This window comes from Paramisgurnus dabryanus, chromosome 3 (genome assembly GCF_030506205.2).
Source record: "Paramisgurnus dabryanus chromosome 3, PD_genome_1.1, whole genome shotgun sequence".
In the NCBI taxonomy this organism is placed as follows: Eukaryota; Metazoa; Chordata; class Actinopteri; order Cypriniformes; family Cobitidae; genus Paramisgurnus; species Paramisgurnus dabryanus.
The window spans coordinates 28,627,257-28,653,734 of NC_133339.1; the positions used below are offsets into that span (position 1 = coordinate 28,627,257).

Below are 26,478 nucleotides of genomic sequence, written 5' to 3' on the forward strand. Positions count from 1 at the left end.
TCAAGATGGGTAAGAATCACCAATTCCCCCAATGCTGCAGCGAAAAATAGTTTTCTTAGTTTCTCAGAGAAAAATTGCAAAGAGTTTGAAGTTATCATAATCTACAGTGCATAATATCATCCAAAGATTCAGAGAATCCGCAACAATCTCTGTGCGTAACGGTCATGGCCGGAAAACCATACTGGATGCCTGTGATCTTCGGCTCTTAGACGGCACTGCATCACATATAGGAATGCTACTGTAATGGAAATCACAACATGGGCTCAGGAATACTTCCAGAAAACATTGTCAGTGAACACAATCCACCGTGTCATTCGCTGTTGCCAGCTAAAACTCTGTAGGTCAAAAAAGAAGCCATTTCTAAACATGATCCAGAAGCACAGGCGTTTTCCCTGGGCAAGGATCATTTAAAATGGACTGTGGCAAAGTGAAAAACTGTTCTGTGGTCCAACGAATCAAAATTTGGAGTTCTTTTTGGAAAACTGGAACGCCATTTCATCCGGACTAAAGAAACAATGACAAACCAAGTTGTTATTAGCGCTCAGTTCAGAAGCCGGCATCTCTGATGGTTTAGGGTTGCATGAGTGCGTGTGGCATGGGCAGCTTACACATCTGGAAAGGCACCATCAATGCTGAAAGGTTTATCCAAGTTCTAGATACATATGATCCCATTCAGACGTCGTCTCTTTCAGGGTAGACCTTGCATTTTCCAACATGACAATGCCAGACCACATACTGCATCAATTACAACATCATGGCTGCGTAGAAGAAGGATCCGGGTACTGAAACGGCCAGCCTGCAGTCCAGATCTGTCACCCATAGAAAACATTTGCCGCATCATAAAGAGGAAGATGTGACAAAGAAGACCTAAGACAGTTGAACAACTAGAAGCCTGTTTTAGACAAGAATGGGATAACATTCCTATTCCTAAACATTGGTCCTCCTCCAGCTGTTCCTTATATGTACATTTTACTTTTCCGGCCTCTTATTGCTACCTGTCACAACTTTTTTTGGAATGTGTAGCTCTCATGAAATCCAAAATGAGCCAATATTTGGCATGACATTTCAAAATGTATCACTTTCAACATTTGATTTGTTATCTATATTCTATTGTGAATAAAATATAAGTTTATGAGATTTAAAAATTATTCCATTCCTTTTTTACTCACAATTTCTACAGTGTCCCAACTTTTTCTGTTTTGGGGTTGTACACACGTATACATTTTCATGTCTGTTAGGTTTGTTTGAGTTCATGCACCACCCCCTTTCTGGTCAATGTATCCCTACCTCTGCTTAATTATTTTCATACCTGGTGGGGATAAATTTATCCCCCTCTCAAAGTGATCAGTGCTACTACGGAAGTGGCAAGACGCATCACAAAACTTATCACGGATCTGTGGTTTGATTAAAGTCAATTTTATTTTTAAATGCGCTACTTTGGCTGGCTCTGATATAGCTGCCGCGCAGCCTCTCTGTATTCAACACTCTGAAGACTTGATCAATGTCCCGCCCACAGCGCTATCTGATTGGTTACACACCCGAACCCGGTTGCAACTCACGAGTAATGGCCTATCAACACTTGCGAGATGGTTTTGGAGCTGTGTGTCGAAACAAAGAAAGGGATCATATTCAGCAGCATATTATTCAGCATATTAATAAAGCAGGAATAAACATCACAATCTGATTATCTGTTTATGATGACAAGCAGAGTTAGTATCCCAGTCACACCACTAAGAATGGCCGAGGTTACCATATGATAAACGCCAATGAGGCGTTTAGCGAGGCGCGGGCGCATCCAGTTCGTGACTAACGTAAAGCTTCTGTCTTTTATATCATTTCACTGTAGCACAGTTTAGCGAGGCGCGGGCGCATCCAGTTCGTGACTAACGTAAAGCTTCTGTCTTTTATATCATTTCACTGTAGCACAGTTTAGCGAGGCGCGGGCGCATCCAGTTCGTGACTAACGTAATGCTTCTGTCTTTTATATCATTTCACTGTAGCACAGTTTAGCGAGGCGCGGGCGCATCCAGTTCGTGACTAACGTAATGCTTCTGTCTTTTATATCATTTCACTGTAGCACAGTTTAGCGAGGCGCGGGCGCATCCAGTTCGTGACTAACGTAATGCTTCTGTCTTTTATATCATTTCACTGTAGCACAGTTTAGCGAGGCGCGGGCGCATCCAGTTCGTGACTAACGTAATGCTTCTGTCTTTTATATCATTTCACTGTAGCACAGTATCGCAGTGTAACTTAAAGTTAACGTTATAACTTTAAAAGCAGCAGTAAAACTGTTTCTACTGTAATGGTTTAACTTTGCAACCAATCCATTGTTCATATTTATGTTTAAGTTGACACTACGTTGTGCCATATAGTTTTGCCATTCAAGATTTTATTCTTGCGTGTTTTTTCGTTGTGCATGATCACAGTTCATATGTGTGGGGAAAGAAAAACTATTAGAGTAAAAATATTGCGTTAGGCTCCTTCATGAGTTCATAAGAAAAAAGATTTTACAATTCCTGCAAATGCAGTGATGAAGTTCATGTTCTCATGATTTATTTTATGAATTAAAATGTTTTGAAATGTGCTGTGGACAGAGGCGCATTCATTCGCGCAGGTTATGTTTGGAAAGACGATGTCCTGTAGCTCAGGCACAGACCCACTTTTCAACAGGCCCACGTAAAACCTTTTTTTCCAAAAAAAAACAACTTTTACTATATTCTAATTTTGTCAAGAATTATAAAAAATTTTTTAGTTTTAAAACCATTTTAAAAAGCTGTTTATATTTTGATGTTTCTGCGCAAGTTCAGCATACAGTGAGGTTCTGAATATTAAAAATATTTAATTAATATATATATTTTTTAATTATAATGGATATTTGTTAGGTCGGACAATGATTACCAAATTTCTCTCTCATGCTCCTCAACCACTGAAAAGAGTCAAAATTATTATGGACAGAAGTTAAAAGTGGTGGGTACAAAATGACTCATGACGAAATGTCACCGAAAGACGCCTATGAAAACATCCCCCCCTCTGTTCTTTTCACAAATCGCACACTGCGTGAGAGCAATTCCCGAAATCATATGGAGAAGTCAGATTTCAAGACGCTCTCGCGGTATTGTGATGTTGTCCTCCTGTCGGTTCTTGTGGTTCCGTGTGAACTCGAACAAGTCTACTACGTTATAGGTCACATGATAATGTCAACATGGCAGATCTATCCATACTTACACAAATGTATGTTTTAGCGCTGTCTTAGCGCACGTAGGTACTCAGTGAAATTCAGTACCTAATCAGTAAGTATGCGATTTTGGATTCAGCCACAGCTTACTCTGCAGTGAACAATAAACTTTATACTTTACTTTACTTTTACTGAGGAGCATGTTGTGCAGAAAATTCACTCTAAAGTTCACTTGTGATGAAATATAGTTTCATTTATTTACATTATGTTACATTATTAACATTATGTTAGATTTCAGAGTGAAAAACACAAGCTAACATGCATGAAGTCAGTATAAGGTGGAGGATAAAGTGTCATGGTTTTGGGGATGGTTTCTGCAGCAAAACTGGGCTTTTTAGCTACTGTACATAGCAGGATGAATGCAAATGTTTATCAGAATCTCATTTGACAACATGTGCTTCCTTGCCTCCAAGCATCTCCCAATCCCAAGAGTTTAACCAATTAGTAACCAAGGTAACTAAAAAGCAGAGAACTGTTTTAAACCCTACTGAAAATCTCTGTTCTATTTTGTTCAAGTTAAATTTGGACATTTATACTTTATAAGTTGTCTTAAAAGCTTTTATAAAATCAACAGAAGTAAGACTGGCACAGTTCTAATAAACCCAAATATCAAAATGACTAGTTCAACTCTAAATGCCTTAACATTCATTAGTCAAGCAAGCCAACGTTTATCATCTTCAACCAACCACAGTTAGTATAGTACAGAGTGAAACAACACAATGTTCCTCCAGGACCAACCCAGAACTGCTATTCTCTGGTCCAGCAGCCTTTCGCCTGTTTACTATTAGTAGTGTTTCCCTCACATTAGCTTCACATACACACACAATACCTGGTCAAAGGAAGGAGGGTTGGTTCTTCTCGCTGTCACATCATTTGTCTAGAAACTTGTATTGAGTTCATACACAACTTTGTGTTGATGTAGACACAAAAGCCACCATGAGCCTTACTGCACAGAGCTGCATTTATATCAGCATGAAACATGGCGAGCCCATCTAACTGAATGGCAGCGTCTGGAACTCTGTTGCTGAGCCACGTTTTCATAAATACAAAGACACAGCAGTCTCTAAAATCACACCATGTGGTGTGCTGGAGTCAGATATAATCCAGTTCTGCATTTTCCTGACACGTTGGATTAGATGTTGGGGATCTGAACTGAATGTTTTTTCCAGGAGTGACAACTGAATGTGTACAGATAAATAGAACAGTAGGGCATCTGCAGATCTCCATTCCATTACCTATACCAAATTCTTTTAAACAACATGAGAGTAAACGATGACAGAATTTTCATTTTTTGATAAACTTTCACTTTAAGACAATTCAATATTTTCTCAAGATTTTGGTTGGATGTTGGCATTTGTAATGAATGCTGCACTTAAAAATTAGAGCCTGTTAAAATATTAACCATTTTAAAAAGCTTCCAACATGTATCAGATTGTACTGTAGTTATTCCTCAGCCTAAAACAAGACAACTGACAATTTTCACAATTTATTAATTATTTTATTGATTAACCAGAGACAGATATCAAGAGACCCCATAACATCAGTGATAGGACACAGTTCATGTGTTTGACTGGATACACCAAATCACATCATCATCGTCTGGACCATCAGTCTTTAATGGATATCACAGTCACTAAGGTAAATCTACTGTATTTCAGGTTCACTCATCATCAGTAACACTTTCATAAAGGTCATCATCACATTTACTGTCACTGTCTGTAATATCAACATTAACATAATCCTCTTCAGAATCATCTGTGTCCACATTCATATAATCCTGTTCTGAATTATCTGAATCCACATTAATATAGTCCTGTTCAGAGTCATCACTACTCACATTTTCACAGTCTTTCTGATCAGGTTCCACATTTTGAGAGATGTCCTCAACATCCTTTTCATTTTTGGTGTCACGGGATGCACCTTTATATGTATTACCCGCACCTACAGACATTGCATAATTATGAGATTTGCTTTCAAAATTACTTTTTAAGAAACACACTGGTATTGGTAAGATAAAAGAAATCATGTAGCTTTATTTATAAAATGCATCACAATATTACCTTTCTTAAAAAAGCACTTTTTACGAATCTCCTTATTGTTTAGTTTTTGTCTTCTCTTCACTATGAAGACGATAACAAGAGCAGAGAAGATGAGAAGTAAAGCTGACACAACACCACCAATGACAGGAAGTAGAGAGGCTGAAAGAAAGATGTTTTCAAGTTATTCTTTTTTAAGCAACAGTTCATCTTGTGCTTAAACTTAAAAGTTTCCAATAGAATGCACTTTGCCTGTCCACATGAAAAGATGTTGCTCCGAAAAACAATCAAAAGACACTAAAGGATTTTGGACCAATGGGATAACGTTTTACATCAATCACATCAATCACATTTTGTCACTTGTTAAATCATGGATTACATGTTTTGTGTTAACAGGCCCTAGTGAAAAATAAATATACTAAAATATATTTTAAATGCATTTATTTTATGCTAAGTATACTGCAAATACATTAACACATCTATGTACTAAATGAAAATACCCCATAATTGTACTTATTTCATGCTTTCTTCAAATGCAGGCAGAGTAATTTTGTGCACTAAAAATAAGTTGTAAAGTAGTGCAGCTTTTGCACAATCCATTATGGGAGGTACACTTTAAGTTGAATTACAGTGTGCTTTGAGAAAGTATACTGATTAGGTTCTTGTTTCTATCTACAACATTGTTTGAAACTATATAAAAACTTGGCGTGTCTTTACCAAAATATTTGTCATAATAAAGTACTTTTTAGTGCTTGAAGAACAATAATTTTATTTAACAGAAAAGTTTCATATACACATATTTATCATACAGTATATAACTCCTTACAACAAAGGTTACTGTACTAATGGAAAAAAATATATAAAATGTATCATTGAAACTATATTTTAACATTTTCAAATTCACTTTTTTTTACAACATTGACACTAAGGGCCCTATTTTAACGATCTGAAACGCAAGTGCGAAGCGCAACGCGCAAGTGAGTTTGTGGGCGGATCTTGGGCGCTGTTGCTATTTTCCCAGGTGAGAAATAACTCTTGTCAATAAGGGGTTGGTCTGAAGTAGGTTCATTATTCATAGGTGTGGTTTGGGCGTAACGTCAAATAAACCAATCAGAACGCTATCCAACATTCCCTTTAAACGCAAGGGCGCAAGTTCCATGGCGGGTTGCTATTATTATGACGGATTTACCAGGCGCACGCCAGGAGCGGTTCACAGCCGAGGAGACCGACGTTCTTGTACGGGGGAATCCCAAGCTTGTAACGCCGTGTAACGGGAGGTGGATCTGCCTACACATGACCTGACGCCAGCAGAGGACATCGCTGCGTCCACCCTCACCGCTGAAAGGGTTTGGGGGCTTTGAAATCGGACCCAAGAAACGCAAGCAAGGTCCAACCCCAAAGTACTCTTACAAATCAAGTTCATATATGAAAACATTTTAATTATTATTTACATAAAATAAACGTAATACAGCCACACAACAAACTTATGAAAATATTTTAATCATTATTTGCACGAGAATTTTTTAACGCAGCCACACAATAAATAAAAACTATCACCACAATGCTCACCACTATGATTCCCCTTATCTCGTGTATTAATATTTTTAAGTGTAACAATTTATGATTTGCAAAAATAACTGTTGCATCTGTGTAGATTAGATAAGCAAAGTGTATGCGCGTTGTGCACGCTATACATTATGGTCAAGCATGCGCCCTTAAAATAGCATAATGAACAACGCGCAACGCGCCACTGACTTTAAACTTTTTTTTTCTGGTCAGTGGCGCAATTGTTTTTTGAAACTGCAAAATAGCATCAGGGATGGTTTGCGCCAAAACACGCCTCTTTTTTTGCGCTGAACCGCCCAGGGAGCGCAAGTTCATTCCCTAGTTTGCCGACGTGCGTCTGTGGATTGAAAAACCCGCTGTGCGCCGGTGCAAAATACGAATGATACATGCGTCACTGACAAAGTCAATTGCGCTGGGTGCAAGATAGGGCCCTAAATTTACATGTATATCTCTCATTTCATTAAGTTTGTACATGAAAAAATAGGACTGCATAAAAATTTCAGCCTAAGTCAAGAAATGCTATTAATCCCTTTCAATATTGTTTGGCATTGTGATAACATATATGTTGTCTTTTGACCTGATCATGATACATTTTCTTTGGAGTGAGTAAGGATGGATAGCAAATACATTGTTTGTGTCATGCACTTCAGTTACAAATGAAGAGGATCTTTAAGTTAAGTTGAACATCTTTGCAAAGTTCATTTCCAATTCTCGCAAGCTCCTTAACTAAAACACAAGAGATATGTGTCTTGGAGTTATCCAATTTAAAAGCCACAAGAGTCATGATTTTACAGAGGGTTCCATCTTCCAACTGAACAACTGAGTTGTTTCTTTTTTGTAAGTGTGGTGTTATTGTAAGCATGGTAAAAAACACCTTTAGAAATAAACAGTTTGTAAAATAACCCTGATTGAACTGTCACATTACAGTTTTTCTCGATTGCTAAAACACTACAACCAAGCTTTTGAACTAAAATTTCAAAACCATAACGCCATTTTTCAAGAAGCACAATCATTTTGCTGAACTATAAACACTACTTCCCTGCTTTAACACATGAGTCAGATTTGGTGAACTTATACTTCAAAACTTTACACACAAATCCCTACATTTCTCAGTGCTTACACCATCTGATCATATGGAAAGCACTAGCATTCAATACTGTTCACTCAATTCACCACAGCTTAGGCTCAATTAGCAAATAATTACCAAGGTGGAAACACTAGGAGTCAAAATTGAACACACTTCAATCAGATCCTTCAATAGATAGATAAAAGGGCCTGAATCAGTCACTGAGCTTTGGAACAATGAATCCACAGAGAAATAAAGGAATAGGTCGAAGAGGAGGAGGAAGAGGAGGAGGAGGGAGAGGAGGAGGGAAAGAAAGAGGAAGTGGTGAAGGAGGAGGAGGAAGAGAACATGGTTCTTGACATCCTTCTCGACCTATTTGTTCATCATGTCTTCTCCCTCCTCCTTCACTATGTCCTCTTCCTCCTCCTTCACCACATCCTCCTTCTTTCCCTCAGCCTCCTCCTCTTCCTCTCCCTCCTCGTCTTCCTCCTCCTTCTCCTCGACCTATTCCTTTATTTCTCTGTGGATTCATTGTTCCAAAGCTCAGTGAACTGATTCAGGCCCTTTTATCTATCTATTGAAGGATCTGATTGATGTGTGTTCAATTTTGACTCTTAGTGTTTCCACCTTGGTAATTTTTCAGCAAAATGATTGTGCTTCTTGAAAAATGATGTTATGGTTCTGAAATTTTAGTTCAAAAGGCTGGTTATAGTGTTTTAGCAATCGAGAAAAACTGTAATAGCAAGCAGCTCTTTATTAACAATACAGTTTTTTGTGCCTATATACCAGTCTTTGTCATGGTGCTTACTGTCTAGCCAGAGAGAGGCAAGTTGTCTTGTTGTGGCAAGGCAGACACTATGTTGGTATTCGGTTTTCACTGCAATTGTATGGTGGCGCAGTTGGTAAAGACAGTACCTCTGTATGGGAAGGACCCGGGTTCAAATCCAGACAAGCAGAAGATTTGTATACAAAGTGGTTTGTATGGAGTGTCAGTGTAAAGCAAATGTTCAATCCTGGTGTATAAATCACTGTAAATAGATTATGAAGAAATACTAATATTTTTTCAGTGCTCTCAAGGTACTATTAAACAGAAGTCCTAGCCTGCATGAAGTGTATTTTAATGACACTTTAAGTTCAATTAAATTGCACTTTTAGCACATTTTAGTATTACCTAAAATCAGTGTTGGGGAAGTTACTTTAAAAAAGTAGTGTTTGCTCGTTACTCGTTACTTTTAAAAAAAGTAATCCATTACTTTACTTAGTTACCGCCTTTGGAAAGTAACTTTTTACGTTACTCGTTACTTTTATGTTACTTTTATGTTGCCTGACTTTGGGCAGAACCCAATATCTGTTTCTAAATGTGTAGGCCTAAATAAAGTTATACTATGGAGGACATAACAGGTATTTCTTTTGTGCTCTTTATTATAAAAAAGTATCAATAAGTTCCTTAGGAACAACATGGTAACCTCAAAATGAGGCATATGTCTCAAAATAGATTTATCTGAAAGTCTGTTTCTTCTGGGGGTACAGTAAGCACAAGACCTACCAGGCTGAACAGCCTTTCCACTGGTGCACTGGATGGTATTTTATGAACACAGCTTTCACTTGGGGGAAACGGTTGAGAACTTCTAACTCTAAGCCCGATTTCATGTACTCAAGTTAGTACCTCCGAGTCTGCACTAAAGGCCATTGCATCATCCTCCTCCTCATCATCATTCTTTAATTTATTTCTTATTTATTCAAATCAGGCAATTGGTTGATAAAACATTGATTAAAATTAAGATGCCTCCATCCCTCAAAAGTTAGCGTCAGCTGCTTCTTGCTTGCCATGATTTCTTTGCAGACTGATACGAGCCTCTGTCATGTGTGTGGACCTTGTGACTATTGCGCAAGCACGCAAATGGCAGTGTCGCTGTCAAATCTAACAAAAAGTAACGTTGCGCTGAATTGGAAAATGAACTACGTTACGTTACCAAATTTTCAGTAGTAACGCGTTACACTACTTTTTACCCAAAAAAGTAGTTACGTTACTGTTACACACAACACTGCCTAAAATACACTAGAAGTCTGAGTTGAAGGTACTTCCAATGTCATTGCAAGCAATTTTAAGTTTGTCTTAAGCATACTACATCTCACTCAAAGTTTTATTACAATACAATTTTATTATGATTCAAATGTGTTTGAATGTCACTATTAGTAAAATACTAGTATGGCCTCAGTTTATTATAAGTATAACATAAGTGTAATTAAAATGTAATTTAGTTGCAATTGTAATGTTATCAAAATAAATTTAAAGTGCACATTGAATGTTCTGTTCTGTATATTGTCCAAAATTAGGGTAGATACTTAAGTTGTACTTAAGTATACTTTGAATAGTTCCACTTTAGCACAAAAAATTATATTTAACACAATTTTAGTTGGACCCCAGCACTACTTTCACACAACTAAAGTGCATTAAGTACAAAATTAGTTGTTCCAATTTAGCAGACTTGAAGTATACCAATATATAGTGTTCAACAAATACATTTAGTTATACTAAAGTACATGTGAATAAATTGTACTTAAGTATACAATTTTTTCACTAGGGGGGAGCTTAAGCTTCACGCCTGTTTAGTAGACATTGTTTAAACATCAATTACTCACCTACGATTGTGATGAGCAGCAGGTCAGAGGAAACTGAAGAAAAGTTACGTGAGGACACATTCACTTTATAAACACAACTGTAGTTTCCCTCATGTGAATAATCTGCCTCAGGAAATTTGAAGACGGCTGAGTGATTGACAGCTGGTTCATTCCTGGTGATGTTTGATCCACTGAACAGAGAGAAGAAGCCTCCAGAATACTGAGATTCAGATGAACAAGTAATAGTAAATCTGTGACCTTTGGCGACCACTGAACCCTGAGGACCAAAGTCAAACAATCCACTGAGAGAAATATTGGGCTTCTGCAGGTTCACTAGAAAACAAGAGACACCTATTGACTATTGGACATCTACAAATGGCTGTGACAAGTGCAAGAGTGTTCCTGTATAGCTCAGTGGTAGAACATTGTGTTAGAAGTGCAAAGTTCATGGATTCATTACCCAATGAACACACAGACAATAAAAAATGTAGCTTGACTGCACTGTCAGTAGCTTTGAATAAAGCATCTAGCAAATGCATAAATGTAATGGAAATGTGTAGTGCAGAAAAAGCAGTAATTAATTGTAAAAACACTCACCTACAGTGATGTTAATAGTGTTATTAGAAGACTTGATGATGTCATTCCTGTAAGAGTAACCACAGCTGTACTGATCCTGATGTGAGACATCTACAGTCAGACTGAAAGTCACACTAGATACACTTGTTTGAGAGGATATTGTGGATGATCTGTTTCTAAACAGGTGGAATTTAGCATTTTCCTGACATCTTGGATTAGGTGTTGTGCATCTGAACTGAATGTTTTCTCCAGGAGACACAACTGAATGTGAGATAATGGTAAGGTTGGGCATCTGCAGAACACCTGCAAAATATAAGTTTCTATTTATCATGAAAAGTAAATAAGGAATTTTGAAATGTTTAGTTGTAATGTTTCCACACTGGTAAAATACTAGGGCAAGGCAATGTTAACACACAGGAAAAGTTTCAGTAACTATAGGTTTGCAAATGAGGATGAGCAAAATGTAATAATTATGGAAAACATAACAGACAGAAATAGCCAAATAATTAAGTATAAACAGTAATGGTGATTAAATGATCATTATTGTAAACAAGACCTATGTCCATGGTAAAACTGTACATTACTCTGATAAATATTTGCTGGAGAACAAAAGTGACATCTATCTGCAGTCTCTCTTATTTTCACAAATGATTTGGCTTACCTGTACACACAACACCAGTGTCTTTACCATGATTACAGTCATGTTGTCCCAGACCTCTGTGTGTGCACTGTGTAATGTTGTGCTCATTTCCAGAGCATCCAACATTATCCAGCCAGATCGCTCCACTTCCCTGACCAAATGCAGCTCTGCTAGAGGCGCTGATGGCTCTGCCACAGTTTAATTGTTTGCACACAACATCAGCATCTGTTATGTCCCAGTCATCATCACACACAGTTCCCCATGTGCCATTGTGAAGGATCTCCACTCGTCCACAGCAGGAATCAGAGCCATTGACCAATCTTAACAATTCTGACGTATGATAAAAGAAATACTTGAAGTAAGTGATTTGTGTGATGCTTAAAATGCATTTCATTGCTTTAAGTATTTACTGTATTTTTAATAGATTTTAATATGTTTTTAGAATGTTTATGTGGTCTTCCTGAGAATCTTATTTACAGTTTTACCAGAAAAATAGTTCTGTTAAAGTATTGTTTACAATGTTTGCATAATGACTTTTCCAGTAATGAACCATTCGCCTTTGTTGTTTCTTCTTATAAACATCTTCATGTAAATGCATTTATTGGCATTTCAGCTGCATCTATTTCTGCCTCTGCTATTGATGTTTGTGGTCAACTGGGCTGCAAAATTGGTGAAGTGTTCAAGCCCGGTGCCAGGATGGCATAACTGTTAAATGTTAAGTTAAATGTTTGTGGCCCTTCTTTTTATAATTTCATTATTTCTAGACATTTACATAGAAACCTGCACAAGAAACTAACTGAAACGATTAGCTTACTGTCTAAGTCAGTCCTTGTGTACAAGACATTCGTGCTTCTGTCGCATGACAGCCCTCTTCAGGCTGTGTGTAATGTCTGGAAACAGAATTGATTAGTTCAAATTTTCGGGTTTGACTTGAGACATTCGATCGTCCCAATTAAGGCTGTGTAGTCCAGAGTAGATATAGATTTCATTTGTTCATTTCTCGAGTATTTGGGTCCGAGTCATTCGGTCTTTTGTCACGTAATGTCACTGGATACAGAAATTTGTTAATAACTGCAAACCTTACAGACAATAATTATTATTGTTTATTCAATGTACAGTTATTTAATAAGAGATGCCTGTGTAACCTAACTTTGTAATATAGCAATGATGTAGAGCTGCATACATGGTGTTCCTGTATAGATCAGTGGTAGAGCATAGCATTTGTAACGCAAAAGGTCCTGGGTTCGAACCCAGGGAACACATATACTGATTAGGGCTGTCTCTTTTGAGAAAAATCAAATTCGTAAGGATTTCGAATATCATGCAATGTATCCGAATATATTCGAATATCTGGGCACCCCAACCCCCCCCCCCCCCATTCATGGCCTATCCCGCGCGTTTGTGAGCCGTCAGTGACAAGTACATTAACCCTGCGCGTCCTGTTTGCTCGCCCGCTTTCAATGATAGAGAGCACAAACCCTTTGATACTTGAGATGAAATTAAACTTACCGCTGAGTTAATCAGATCTCACCTGACTCTGTCGTCTATGTGACACGCGAAAGTCAGCACATGATCATTTCAAATCCGTTTAAAGACAAATGCCGTTGTTGTTTAATATAAAGTTTACATTGCGTTGTAAAAAGATGCAATTATCTTCATACATGCTAATTTCATAATGCGAACATATTAAAACAAGCTTTTTATTCTGCTATAATATTTAACACTATAAACAAAAATGTAATTTATATACAAACTATAATTCTATATTGACATGCACATTAGGTTTATTTTGGTCCGATTTGACTTCCTCTCTTGCGCCCAGTTGCAGTCGTCTGTCTCACTCTCAGCCACCTTCCTATTACGAGGTGTTACTGTAAAAAATGCACTACACATGGCATTTAAAAAAACGGATGGTTTATTTATAGTTCGAATACGGATATTTCACGTCATGTTTGAAATGCATATTCGAATATCGAATAAAAAGTGACAGCCCTAATACTGATTAAAAAATGTATAGCTTGGATTCACAGATTTGTGTTGTCCAAGCATCGTGGCCTAGTGATTAGGGAGTCTAACTTATTTGTAACGCAAAGGGTGTTGGTTTGATTTCGCACAGCTGGCAAAAAGTGGTTGGGGTGTTGCTGTGTTTATGAATTGCAGTGGATGGGTTTGCTACTCTGTGGATTGGCTAAATGCAGAGACAATCAGGTCTCTTTCACTTTGTCTTTTATTGGCCGGATATCATTTGCAGTTAAATGCTAACATCTCGGCAACATGTAACCAAATAGCAAATGTTAGCCTACCTGTTTGTTACTTTCGTCCCTGCTGTCAGGGTCAAAAGTTACAATGCGCTGATTATGTTCAAAGTAAAATTATTCTGAAGTCGTTTTGTTTTACATTTGCTCAAAATTCCACCTGGTATTGATAGACCACACTTATTAGCCGCAGCAAAAATAACTCTCTTTCTAAAACATGTTCGTTTAAATTACATTTTTCCTCTACACAAAGAAGTTGTGTTTCTCGTTTCATGTGCTACTGATCAATCTACAAGTTATTTAGTGCTGAAACACATCCTGAAGTTTGCCTTGTTAGAGTTTTTCAGTATAAAAGTAAATTGTGTTTCAGTCAGGACGAAAGTACTTGTTACTTTTGTCCCCCTGCTAATACGTTTGCATTATTTTGAGATTTTATATTATGCTCATTTAATTTCATTTTCATATTGTTCATGATGTTGAGGTTATTGTCAGGTATATTAAATAAAAGCAAAAGTAACACAAAATAATCTATGTCTATGTCTCTCTCTCTCTCTCTCTCTCTCTCTCTCTCTCTCTCTATATCGGTCTAAAACATTACATTTACATTTTTTCTGAATAAAAGTGCAGAAAATTCCTAATTTCTTTTTACAAAATGTACCTGTAATCTGATTCTTTTCTTTTTACATAACTGTTAAAGATATAATTTTTTTGTATTTTTTGATTAAATGCCATTACATGAAATCCATCACAAAGCCTGAATCTGAGTATGCCCTATGGGTGAACAGTTCATCAACAGTTAAATGTCCAACCATCCGCAGCACACACACAGTATGAAGTGTCTGATTTTAGTTTGTTTTAAATGAAAAAGTTTCGTATTGCACCTTTAATAAATATAATGTCTGAGTATTAAAGTCTATAGATGATAGAAAGACAGTTAAAGTCGCAATGAAATTGAAATGAAAAACTATATATGTATTTTTAATAGTGTGGTATTATTAACAAATGACTTATCTGTGAGCTTCATTATTTTTTAAAAATTCATGTGTGCTCATAATCTTTAATCAAAAATGCAAATCTCCTCCCCTCCTCAAAACGATCTCTCTTCACTTCCGGTCAAAAGTATGGCAGGTGGGCGGGGTCCGGGAGAAGATCGCAGTGATTAGCAATTAGCAACACGACCCAACTTCAAACGATCCAATCAGATCTCGATGGACAAATTCAAATCCAGCCCTGCCTTATTTCATCTCAAAAGCCGTTTCATTCGGATATACGTCACCACGGGGAAAATAAGGCAATCGCTACTTCCGTTTCATGGCGACTTTAAAGAGGAAGAGAGTCTACTTACCAGATGGAGAACTCAGAGCACAGGCTGTTGAGATAAAACACAGAATTTTAAAAAGTTAGCTTAATGTCAATGTTTATTTCAAGGCACATAACATAAAGTTTATTTATATACGAATAAGACCAAATAATAATAAAATAAAATAATAAAAAAGAGGCCAGAATGGATGTAAACTTGTTAGGTACCATTTAAAAAGCAGTGAGTGAGGGTGAAACCTCAAAAAGCGGCCTAATGAAATACATTTTCGCATTTTTTAGGCAAACTAAAAAGTGACTACTTCCCAGCAAGCAAAAACTAAGACGTTGAAATGACGGCTAACTATAGACCCGATATAGACCGGCTATGAGTAACCCACTTCTACCCCAAATAGCCTTGAATTTGGTTGCATACCATTTTTGCCAAAATAACTTGAAGATGTATGATATTCCAACATGTAGGCAAAGTCAACAGGTGTTCAAGGTGTTTGCTTTCATTTGTTTTACACTTATACGTATCGTCTATTCTTGGACTATGGTAGACGTCTATTAGATTTTCACTGACAGACCAAATTTAGCCTGGTTTTAGCCCAAATTGCTTGCTGGGTTTAAAGTAATTAAATACCAAAAAGGTTTAACATTGTTTGAGCTACAACATGACTTCCATAGGCAAATTAAATGTGTGTGTTTCCATTAACACATTTACTTTTATTCTAAAATGTGGAAAAATACGTTTGAACAGTATTCTGATTATTAAGTATTTAACATAAAGCTTTATACTTAATATAAATGAATCTCTATGACAAAAATCTATTCTGTATTTACTGTAGAAGATGATTTACAGATTAAAGACTTAATTTACCTAAAATTAAAGTAAGAAGAAATCTTCGCATTGTTATTCTTGTGTTGTTTCCGAGTGCTCCAAAGATAATATGCATATCATGCCTATCATATATTTGTAATCCGTTAATGAAGTGGTCTTCTGTCTATGCATGTAGAAAAACTGCAACATGATAAAAATGTAACAAGTTTCTGTCTCTCACCAAGCCCACTTCCTTTCCCTTGACATGAAACCTTTTCTCTACATAAAGTATTCAACTTGATTAAAGGTTGTCTTACATTTCAACAGTTTCATTACACATTTTATTAATTTAATTAATAAAAGTGTTTTGCTGTTGATTACTTTGAGCTGTTCATATACTCTGCCCTCCCACCACCACATCCCACTGCTTCTGAAGACTTGTTATAAGGCAATCACCATAACAACCACAGACACAAAATCCAACACTCCATCATATACATGCCACACAGAAAGGGTCACAAAACAAAACCTACATCATTTCAGTGTTTTACAAAGGCCTGCCAAGTCTTATTCAAACAGACAGCAAAGGATAGTTAACCACTGTTTGCAGTCTCAATTCATTTTTCACATGTGCATGGTTGCAAAGCCACTTCACAGAAAAACACCAATAGAGGAACTGTTTTGTGGCAAACACTATGATTAAAATTAGAGAACAGTAACCATAGTAGCACAAAATAAGATTACAACGAAAAGTTGTGAGCATTACAGCTGTCAAAAATTAATAGGAAATGTAGAGACCCTTTTTAAAGTGACTTTAGCATTGAACAGTTTTGGCAGTGTCTGAAAAGCTCACTATGCAGAGAACAAGCCTCTCATCATCAGGAAAAAAACAGACTTAATCTTAACTGAGGAGCATGTTGTGTAGACAGATCTGCACATATTCACAAAACATTTAATCTTAAACAGTTAATCCTAAAACCTATTCGCAAAGCTGCAGAAAGCAACGTTTACTAAGAAATTGGTAGAAATCTTAAGCTAAGAGAAAGGGCAGGTTGTTCTTGTTGCTATGGATGATGTCATCAATCTTACTAACTATGGCCACAGTGATTGGCTAACAGGGGATGGGTCTCTGTGAGGGATTTATACAGTATAGATAAGATATATATATATATATATAGATAGATAGATAGATAGATAGATAGATAGATAGATAGATAGATAGATAGATAGATAGATAGATAGATAGATAGATAGATTGATGGATGGATAGATTTACTGATATGATTATATGTGTGAACAGAGAATATGATTACAGGTAAGAGTACATATGACATCAGAACACGCTAACATCATCGGGCCAATCATTGAAGGTTACAAATACTTACCACATACTTCCCTACTATATAGTAGGCAAAAAGCAGTAGGCCAGGCGAGTAGTATGTCGCCAAAAGTACCTGGATGACATACTATGTCCGGCAAGATCTCCAAGTGCTTATTCAATGGACATTTAACTATCCAGTGAGCCCCCGGGAGAGGAGTTATCCAATGAAGAAGAATGAATGGTGTGAGACCTCATAAACACATTGTTAATTCCAAAATCAGAAAAATTAATTATATGAATTAGATATTTTTGATAATTAAATAGTTGTAAATATCTTGTATTTAATCAAAAGGTTATCATGGCATTGACCAATATATATATCAAGCACACTAAAAGATTTTAAAAATCTTATCAGATTTTTAAAATGTGAGAGACAAACACGATGACAAAAAAGTACGATTTAACAGTTTTGGTGTGGAGTGCCACTATGTGGTCATGACAGCACACCATCAGATTCCCTTCACAAACAGCACGAGTCTCAATAGGCGGCTGAATATAAGGAAAAAAAACACCTAACCCTAAAAAATTCTAACAAAAGGTTTCTCAGCTGTTTTTTGTAGTATCAGGTGTCGCTAATAACATACTAAAAGTTTACCAAAGTTTGACCTCTAGAAAGGTGTCATTTTCAAGATGGCGTCCAAGAAAGGCAGGACGCCCTTAAAATATCTTAACTCCTTCATTATTTGACCTAGCCAAGTAATACTGGTGTCTAACCTCATGATTTTAAAAGATCTACTCTTCCAAAGCAGGAATCAGAGCCACTGACCAATTTTAACACATGACCTGATGTATGAAACAAATTCAGTTTCATGGTTAAAATACAAATATTCCACAACTGTAATATAAACAGAATATATATAATATAAATTCAGACTGGATAAAGAATAGATGAAGCTTTTGTTATCGTCTTAATCATCAAAACAGTTCTGTAACAACTGACTAAAACAATTTACAACAGTTTGGGATTATCAACAGACCAGTCTGATATGATTTAACCCATATTTAATTATAGGTATTTAATAAGGTATTTAAAATGTTCCCTTTCGAGAGTAGTCACTCGACATTGCGTCAGCTGACGGTATGGGAACTCCTCCCTCTTCCAGGTTTTTCTGAAGCTTTTATTGAACAACGCCAGTGTACTGGCCAATGCCGCCCATGACGGCCTGTTTATGCGGCAAAATACTTAGATTCTCTCTCTTCACCGACTGAAGCATCTCGCTGTAGGATCGCATCCCTTACACGCGTTCTGGCATAATTTTACAAGGATATAGAGCTTCACTCCTTGAGGGAAGAACCGTGTAACTTATGGACCCCGAGGTATATCGAATACCTGCGTTCTCGGCAGCGTACCACCGCCACCAGCGCGCCGTTGATGGCAATGCTGCCAAACTTAAGAGAACGTCAAGGCTTCACAAGGCTTCCTTTTCCCTGTGCACAATACATTTACCGTTTCACAATACCCTCTCCCATCTCTCATGGAACCAAGGTTACGATAGTAACCGAGACGTTTACTCACCAGATTGTAAATCATCTCTATAAGCAGCTGTTAGGGTGAAATATGACATTGATAATGAAAAGTGATCAAGGAAATAGATCTGATATAGTGATCTGGAGAAAAATGCTCCTCCTTTATTATTTCTACTATATGTGAGTATTATTTCTATATTCACATATATTGTCAACTTTTATCACAAGCACAAGTTTCTCAAATGTGTTAACCAGCTGCTCCCTCAGTCATGTTTAAGTTAAAAATGATTGTTTTTTAACGGACTACAAAAAAATTGTAAAGGCAGTTTTAAAATGTAATTTACCCAATATCAATGTAAGAAGAGATCTCAGTATGATCCTCTTTCGGACTGAACAGAACATACAGTATGAAGTTTATCTTTCTGCATTAAAAAGAAATGCTGCTGAAGATGGTAAAAATAAATTTGTCTATGATCCTGCCACAACCACTTACTGTACTGAACCCACTTCCCTGTCCCTGGCCTGTGGGTGTTTTCACACTTCTGATGGCTCTTCATCTTATAGTACAACTTAAGACACAGTGTTTTTAGTGAGCTAACAGATGGGTGGCGCTTGAGTGCTCCTGTGAAGCACACTATAGAGACTAGCTTTTCCCCGGGTGTGATCTCAGAAGTAAAGTGATGTGTCACAAGCGAGGGGTGGCCACAAACGTAACTAGGCCACACCCCTGTTTAACTCCCACCTCGAGGAGGTCCCCAAGCCAACCCAATGACCAAGCAACACAAGCGTGAATAAGTATAAAAATAATCTTTTATTTAATTTATTTAAAAGGACTTCAAAAAGGGTGGGGGGAAAAGGGAAAGTTTAAAACTAATGCTCAGATTCTGTTCTCCAGGTGGGTCGTGTCCAGGACCAGTCAAAAAGGGGGGAAGGAAGGGATCGGACCCGGGACTCCAACGTGTTGCACAACGAGAGGGGCGTACTTCAGGCTTCTCTGCCTGGCTCGTGGACCCGTGGCGCCCTCCTCTTCCTCCTGGAGGCAGAACAAATACAGTAACGAGAACTGGAACAGTAACGTGTGGGTGTCGGGGACGTACTCCTAATCACTGGTATCTCTCTCTCTTCCCTTCACATGTGGCTGGTGGAAACGCAGAGGAGTGACACACACAACTGGGAGTTTCTCTCACCTCTCCAGCGGACACAACCGGCAACGAAGGTGGTAAGTATGGCCTCCTCTTCCCTCTCTTCCTCTTCACAGGCTCCTGGCTGAGATACACAGACTGGTTAAGTACACACTGGGGGTTTCTCTCACCTCTCCAGCGAACGCAATATACAGTAAGTATGGCAGGTAAGATCTCCTTCTCTCTCTCTCTTCACACAGGCTGCTGGCTGGGACACACAGAATGGTTAAGTACACACTGGGGGTTTATCTCACCTCTCCAGCGAACACAACATACAGTAAGTATGGCAGGTAAGATCTCCTTCTCTCTCTCTCTTCACACAGGCTGCTGGCAGGGACACACAGAATGGTTAAATACACACTGGGGGTTTCTCTCACCTCTCCAGCGAACGCAACATACAGTAAGTATGGCAAGTAAGATCTCCTTTTCTCTAATCCTCTGATTTTACACACGTGTATGGTCAACGATTAATACAGGCCTGCAGTTCGTTTGGGTGAGTGGAAGAAAGAGAAGGTGGACTTACAGTGACCGTTGTTCCCCAATTCTCCAACAGCCTCGAGGCAAGAGGACGATGATGGCGTCGAATAGCAACACCTCTCGACGGCTGCTGTTACTGCAAGGACACAACTCACCCTGTCACACCGAGCCGAGTGCTGCCCTCTCCTTCTCGCTTCGTCAGCCAGCGAACACTACACAGGGGCACCCTTTTGAAGAGGCTACGAGACAGATGAGATCGACTCCGCTTCACTCAGCAAAGCACAGGTTATGAATCACAACATACAACCAGTTGTGTATCCTTCAAGTTACTCACACAGTATCTTACGGTCAAATGCTTCACCACCTCTCTGTCACACAACCCAAATCCACAGGAAGTCCGTCGACATCCGGCCACAACAAGCACTTTCACTCAGGCTCACCTTCAGCATAAATTAGGCAAATACAATGACTGACGCCGTCAGCCTTTCCGTCTTTCCACAGTTCAGAGGATGAAGGCGTGGGTCTAGCAGACGATACACACACACAGCAAAAAGAAAGGACACTGCACCACTTCAAGTGAAAGGTTTCACAAAATATACACTCACCACACCACACTACACGTGAGCACTATGAAACCCCGTCTTCTCCTCCTTCCCGGAATTCGGTATGGCGTTGTTTATACGACACAGTGAGACACATGAGAGCTATCGTAAGCAGAGTTGGCTTTCCTCCGGCACTCCCACCACACTGCTCCGCGGTAGGGCCGTCCTGCTTTACTAAATGCCCGGTCACACAATGGGTTAACAACCAATGTTCAAAGGTATTTGTTTGTACTCACAATCACCACACTGTATGCTCCGTTGTCAGTCTTTTCTCTCCATATACAGGCTCGTATCCACAGCAGCAGACGAGTGGGCGTATATACACACAACACAAGGTTTACTCCAGTAATGTCAGTAGCTTTCGTTTCCTTCGGATCCTTTGTTACTCACTCTGACGTTTATTTCTCCCTCTCGGTTCCGTTGCAGATTCCAGCAGTATGCTTCCTTCGTCCCACACAGCCACGCCAGCCCAGCCTGAAGAATATGCAGCACACACAGCAACACCAACACAAGGCTCCAGAAATAACAACAACACTGATTACGTTTGGAGATGATCTCTTTATACTCCCCGGATCTGTTGTTTCCTCCAATCACCAACCGCTACGGTTAATCAGCCGCACCTGCAATGAATTCGCTGATTTCGCGCCGCGGGGTTTACCGGAAGTTCCGGCGTTAGTGATCTTCCGGGCGGAACAAAACTCTCCAACTTTTAGTTCCGCCCTTCAATGATCGTCACCCTGTGACAGATGCACCCAAAGCCATAGAGAGAGAGAGGCTGCGTCCGAAACCGCATACTGTACAGTAGGTACTGAATGAGATGAAGTACTTACTTGCCGTTAAAACAGTAGGTACTGTATAGTATGAATCCTGGTAGTATGAATGAGATTCAGATGTACTACATCCGCCATGTTGCTACATCATGTGACATACGTCGTCATCACGTCATGTCATTCCAACGAAGAAGAGGCATGCGCGAAAACAGCCGCATGCCTATTCTTCTTCGTCGGATAACTCCTCTCCCGGGACATCATGGGATAGTAAAGTGTCCATCGTATGCACACTGCCAAATCTAACCGGAAGTAGTAGGTCATCCGGGTACTTTTCGCATACTGTTTTTCGAATACTATGTATTCGGACATACTGCTCACCTCGCCTACTGTTTTTCGCGTACTATATTGTATTGAAGTAGGCGATTTCGGACGCAGCAAGAGTTGCGCCAACGGAAGTAAAAAATGCTCGGCCGTCACGTGATACATGTAGACCACTAATAGTTCCTTGAAGCGCTTGGCGGGCCATTTAAATACATTGAGTTTGAGGGGAAAACATGTGATTTCTGGTAGTAAGTTGTAACGTCCATACCGCCGCACCACCAAAGGGAGCCCTCGCCGGAGTACTGACATGGCGCCGTCCCTTGCTTCTCTGCCTGTTTCCTGTTTTGCCCTACTTGAGACTCAAGCTAGCCTAGGGTAGTGATGCAAAGTCCGATTCATTCCCGCGAACCTGCTCTTTTCAGACAGTTTGGCTCATTGAACCGGTTCAAAAAGCCGATTCAATGGTTCCTGACGTCATCAAGAAATGACATTGCTACGCATTTATTTTCTAATTACTTGTATCAATGAAACATTCAAATAAAGTCGTTCGTGTCAACACATTAAAACATTCAAATAAAAATTTGTTTTTGTGAAGGCATAGCTGATTTATTGCCTGTCATTCACAAGTTAGTAATGTTTGTGGTCACAGTTTCAATCACGGATCGTAACCGGTTTGACTAGCCTACAACTTGAATAAGATTCCTAAAAGACACTGGTGCACAATTGCGGATGTGTAAGTATCAGGGCCTGAAGTTAACTTTTTTGACCACCAGCCACTGTGGCAGGTGGATTTAGAAATCCACCTGCCACAGAGACTTTTTACCAGCCAGTTTTTTTTTCCCGAATAGTGAATTATAACACTGTCTTTATTGTATGAATTAAATATAATTTTTTTCAGAGCTACAAAAGTGAATTTCTCTTTGTCTTAGGTTGTTTGATTAACATTAATGACACAGACTTAAGTAGGTTAATTGAGGTTACTGTCTCTTTAAGACCAGCACAAACACAGGTTTTTGACTCTCTATACCAGGGGTGTCAAACATGCGGCCCCGCAAAGGTGTCCAATCCGGCCCGCCTGATGATTTATAAAGTTTTATTAAATATTAAATAATATTTAAAAAACCCTTTTAGGCGGGTGTCTAGTTCGTTTTTAATATGAGAGACTTGCGGAAAGCAGCAAAACGCGGAACATAGAGTAAACATGGTGCCCAAAAATCTTGCCGTTTTATTGTTACCGCTCCGCTAAAGATCCACTGATTCCGGTAATCCACTTCGTGTTTTCCCGCCCGCTCCGCAGCATCTCTGTGTCCACTCTCTGCCTGGAGAGCGAAGACGACAGTTTCCAAAGTTCGTTGCATTAACAGGTAGATTCATTACATTACAGAATTAGTAATTTGTAAGTATGTTTATGTATTTCTTCCGCTAATGATTTGCTGTCAGTGTTCTAAAAGTGCTAACAACTTAGCAAACAAACAACAAAATATCCACATTCTTATTAACGTTACAATGCTTGTCTAATCGATTTAATGTTCCCGATCAGATCTAAGTTAATATAAACACTAAATTTGCTGTTGTTGGCACACTTTGTAGACAAAAAATAGAAAAAACACCAATGCCTTCACAAAATAACGACAGAGAACGGAAAGAGAGGCTTTTAGCAGCAGTTCAACATTGCAAACATGGATTCAAAGCTCCATCAAGCCAGCAGGTAAATCATATTGAATATTTAGCAGATTGTCACACTTTAATTCTTATTATATTTCCCATTATAATCACTTGTCTAAGTTGATGCTAGTAATATAACACATAATATTTATAATACTTTATTAAAACCATAATAATAGTACCACCACCCATAGTGCCATTTTTGGTTTGGGCCACTGCCCCATCTAGCATTTTCTAAATGACTGTTCTCATTACAAATATATTCCAAAGAAAAGTGAATGGTTTATAAATAATTTTGGCATTAAGGCAAAAGAGGTAAAATTAAAGCTTTTCAACCTATAAGGCCAGTGGGTTTTGTTCAGATGTAAATGTGTGTGTATAGTATATATACAGTATGAGTGTGACCTTATGAAATGTAGTTTTCACAGAGCTGTGTGTTTCTCTGGTTTTCTTGCTAAACAAACTAATTAATTGGTTTGTTTAGTTAATGTTAACACAATTATCAGCACACTAAGGTTTAAAAAAATTATCCGGCCCGCACTTCATGGCGTTATTTACCATCCGGCCCTCAGCCTAAAATGAGTTTGACACCCCTGCTCTATACATACACTTAAGACATGAAGAAATGTTTTATTAGAAAATGAATACTGTTGAGATCATTTTGTTTATATGTGCCCTGTCAAGAGCAGAAAGATTTTATGTACGCATGCTTTTAGGAACGCGTCTCTCCGATGTCCCCTATTGAGTCCCCTTAAACCCGCACACGCACACAGAGACAGAGGGGGCACAAACTGCGCACATAAACGCCGCACATACGTTGTGTTTCATTACTATATTAGCAAAATGTATGTTGATGTACTACAGTATAAGACATAGTAGTGCAACTCTCTCTAAAGTTTACACATCAAGAGTTCTGATCCGTCACATCAGCACTACACATCTGTGCAACTGTGATTGTACAGTAGCATATGTCAGCATTGCATTCTCATCCCATCTCACCAACAATTTAATACTTACTCGCACATCCAAACGTAGTCAGAGAAGTGCCTCATCTTCTTTCCAATCGCATGAACGTTGCGAAACAGCAGTCGCATCCTCTCAATGAATCACTCAATTTGCATCAGTGATATGCGCAGGTTGATAAGAAATGAGTGGGTGCCGGTTACGAGTCATCCAAAAATATTTTAATGATATTCAGGCCACGGTCAGTGGAGTTTAAAAACTATTTTGAACAGTTGCGGGCGGGGCGGGTTAGTTGAAAATGTCGGTCGGGAGTGGGTTGCTTATACAATGACCCGCGCATCACTGATTCGCATTGGCTACCCGCCAAAGTGGCTGGTAGATTGACAGTGTTACCCGCCAATTGCAAAATCCACCCGCATTTGGCGCGTGGTCGGGTTTTAAATTTCTTGCCCTGGTAAGTATAAAGAATAAATAAACTTGTCTTTTAAACTCATTGGTCTTCCTTAAACAACAACAATATGATTTGCATGCACAATAAATCGTACTAAAACTAAAGCTTTTTAATAAAACAAGCATATCAAGAAACTAATAAAACAAGAAACTTCGCATATCAGGCTCGTTCAAACCCTCTGTGATTCACACGCAGTGTCAGCAACTCATCCGTCAGAATCATCGTCAATCCTCGCCTCGGCAATCATCGACATACTTTGTTCGGTTCTTTTTTAGTTCGACGTGCTATTTCGGCTGTGCGTCCTGCGTCATCAACCCAGAATCTATGCCCAAAACTAAAGTTCGATTCAGTTTGATTTGTGAACCGGCTTGAGCGGTTACTTCCTGAGAACCGGCTCAAAAGAACAATTCGTTCAAGAACCTAACATCACTAGCCTAGGGCTAGCGTGAAGTATTGCCAGCTAACCCCTGCATACTGAGCATTATATCTGAGTGTTATTCTGACACTTTGGAATTCCCCTGTGCTTTGTTTGCCTGGATTGGACTGCTTATAGTGTTTGACCTGCCTGCCTGTTTACTCTTCTGCCTAACGTCTTGGATTTGTTTGTCAGATTGGTTTGTTTTAATAAACACAGCAGAATGGATCCCAGTAGGTAATAAATGCATTATATACAATATTTGTGTAATATACCGATATGTCTACGTAAAATGTTAATGTAATTAGTTCAATTATATATTTCTTTAAATTCAAATTTTATCATGGTTAAAGAATGTTCTTATGATCGTACGTTATTCAATGGAAAACATGTTTACAATCATTGTGTTTTCCTATGGTACCTGAGGGCCTAAGTTATCTTAATGACCAATTATAAATCCTTGATGTCCCTAATCATTCATTAATGGATTTTTTGGAGTTGGACATGCTCACATGCAAACTGTATGGTCATGTCACTTTACCAGGTCATAGAGGAGCAGCAACACATGTTTGTGAGTTTATGTTGGCTGGAAACACAACACGGTGGAAGCAAGTGGTGGCATATCATTACAGTGGCAATTCATCTAATGGAGCAGAGTTCAAACCAAGCA

The 26,478-nt window shown here is 38.6% G+C and overlaps 1 protein-coding gene and 1 long non-coding RNA gene across 6 annotated transcripts in view; both read right to left on the reverse strand.

Annotated features, from left to right (window-relative positions):
* Positions 1 to 4,757: 4,757 nt before the first annotated feature.
* LOC135767225 (scavenger receptor cysteine-rich domain-containing protein DMBT1-like) overlaps positions 4,758 to 26,478 on the reverse strand; it is a 140,903-nt gene continuing 119,182 nt past the window's right edge. For all 5 annotated transcript variants that reach the window (XM_073813981.1, XM_073813979.1, XM_073813980.1 and 2 more), the window contains 3 exons: positions 10,547 to 10,858; positions 5,296 to 5,433; positions 4,758 to 5,176 (listed from right to left, as the gene is read on the reverse strand). In XM_073813981.1, coding sequence (XP_073670082.1) covers positions 4,896 to 5,176; positions 5,296 to 5,433; positions 10,547 to 10,858 — 731 coding nt within the window. In that variant the 3' untranslated portion in view covers positions 4,758 to 4,895. The remainder of the gene's footprint in view (positions 5,177 to 5,295; positions 5,434 to 10,546; positions 10,859 to 26,478) is intronic.
* Positions 11,947 to 16,298, reverse strand: LOC141281931 (uncharacterized). The gene is made up of 4 exons (XR_012336362.1): positions 16,176 to 16,298; positions 15,342 to 15,365; positions 12,556 to 12,631; positions 11,947 to 12,071 (listed from the first exon to the last, which is right to left on the reverse strand). It is a non-coding gene; the product is annotated as an uncharacterized lncRNA (long non-coding RNA).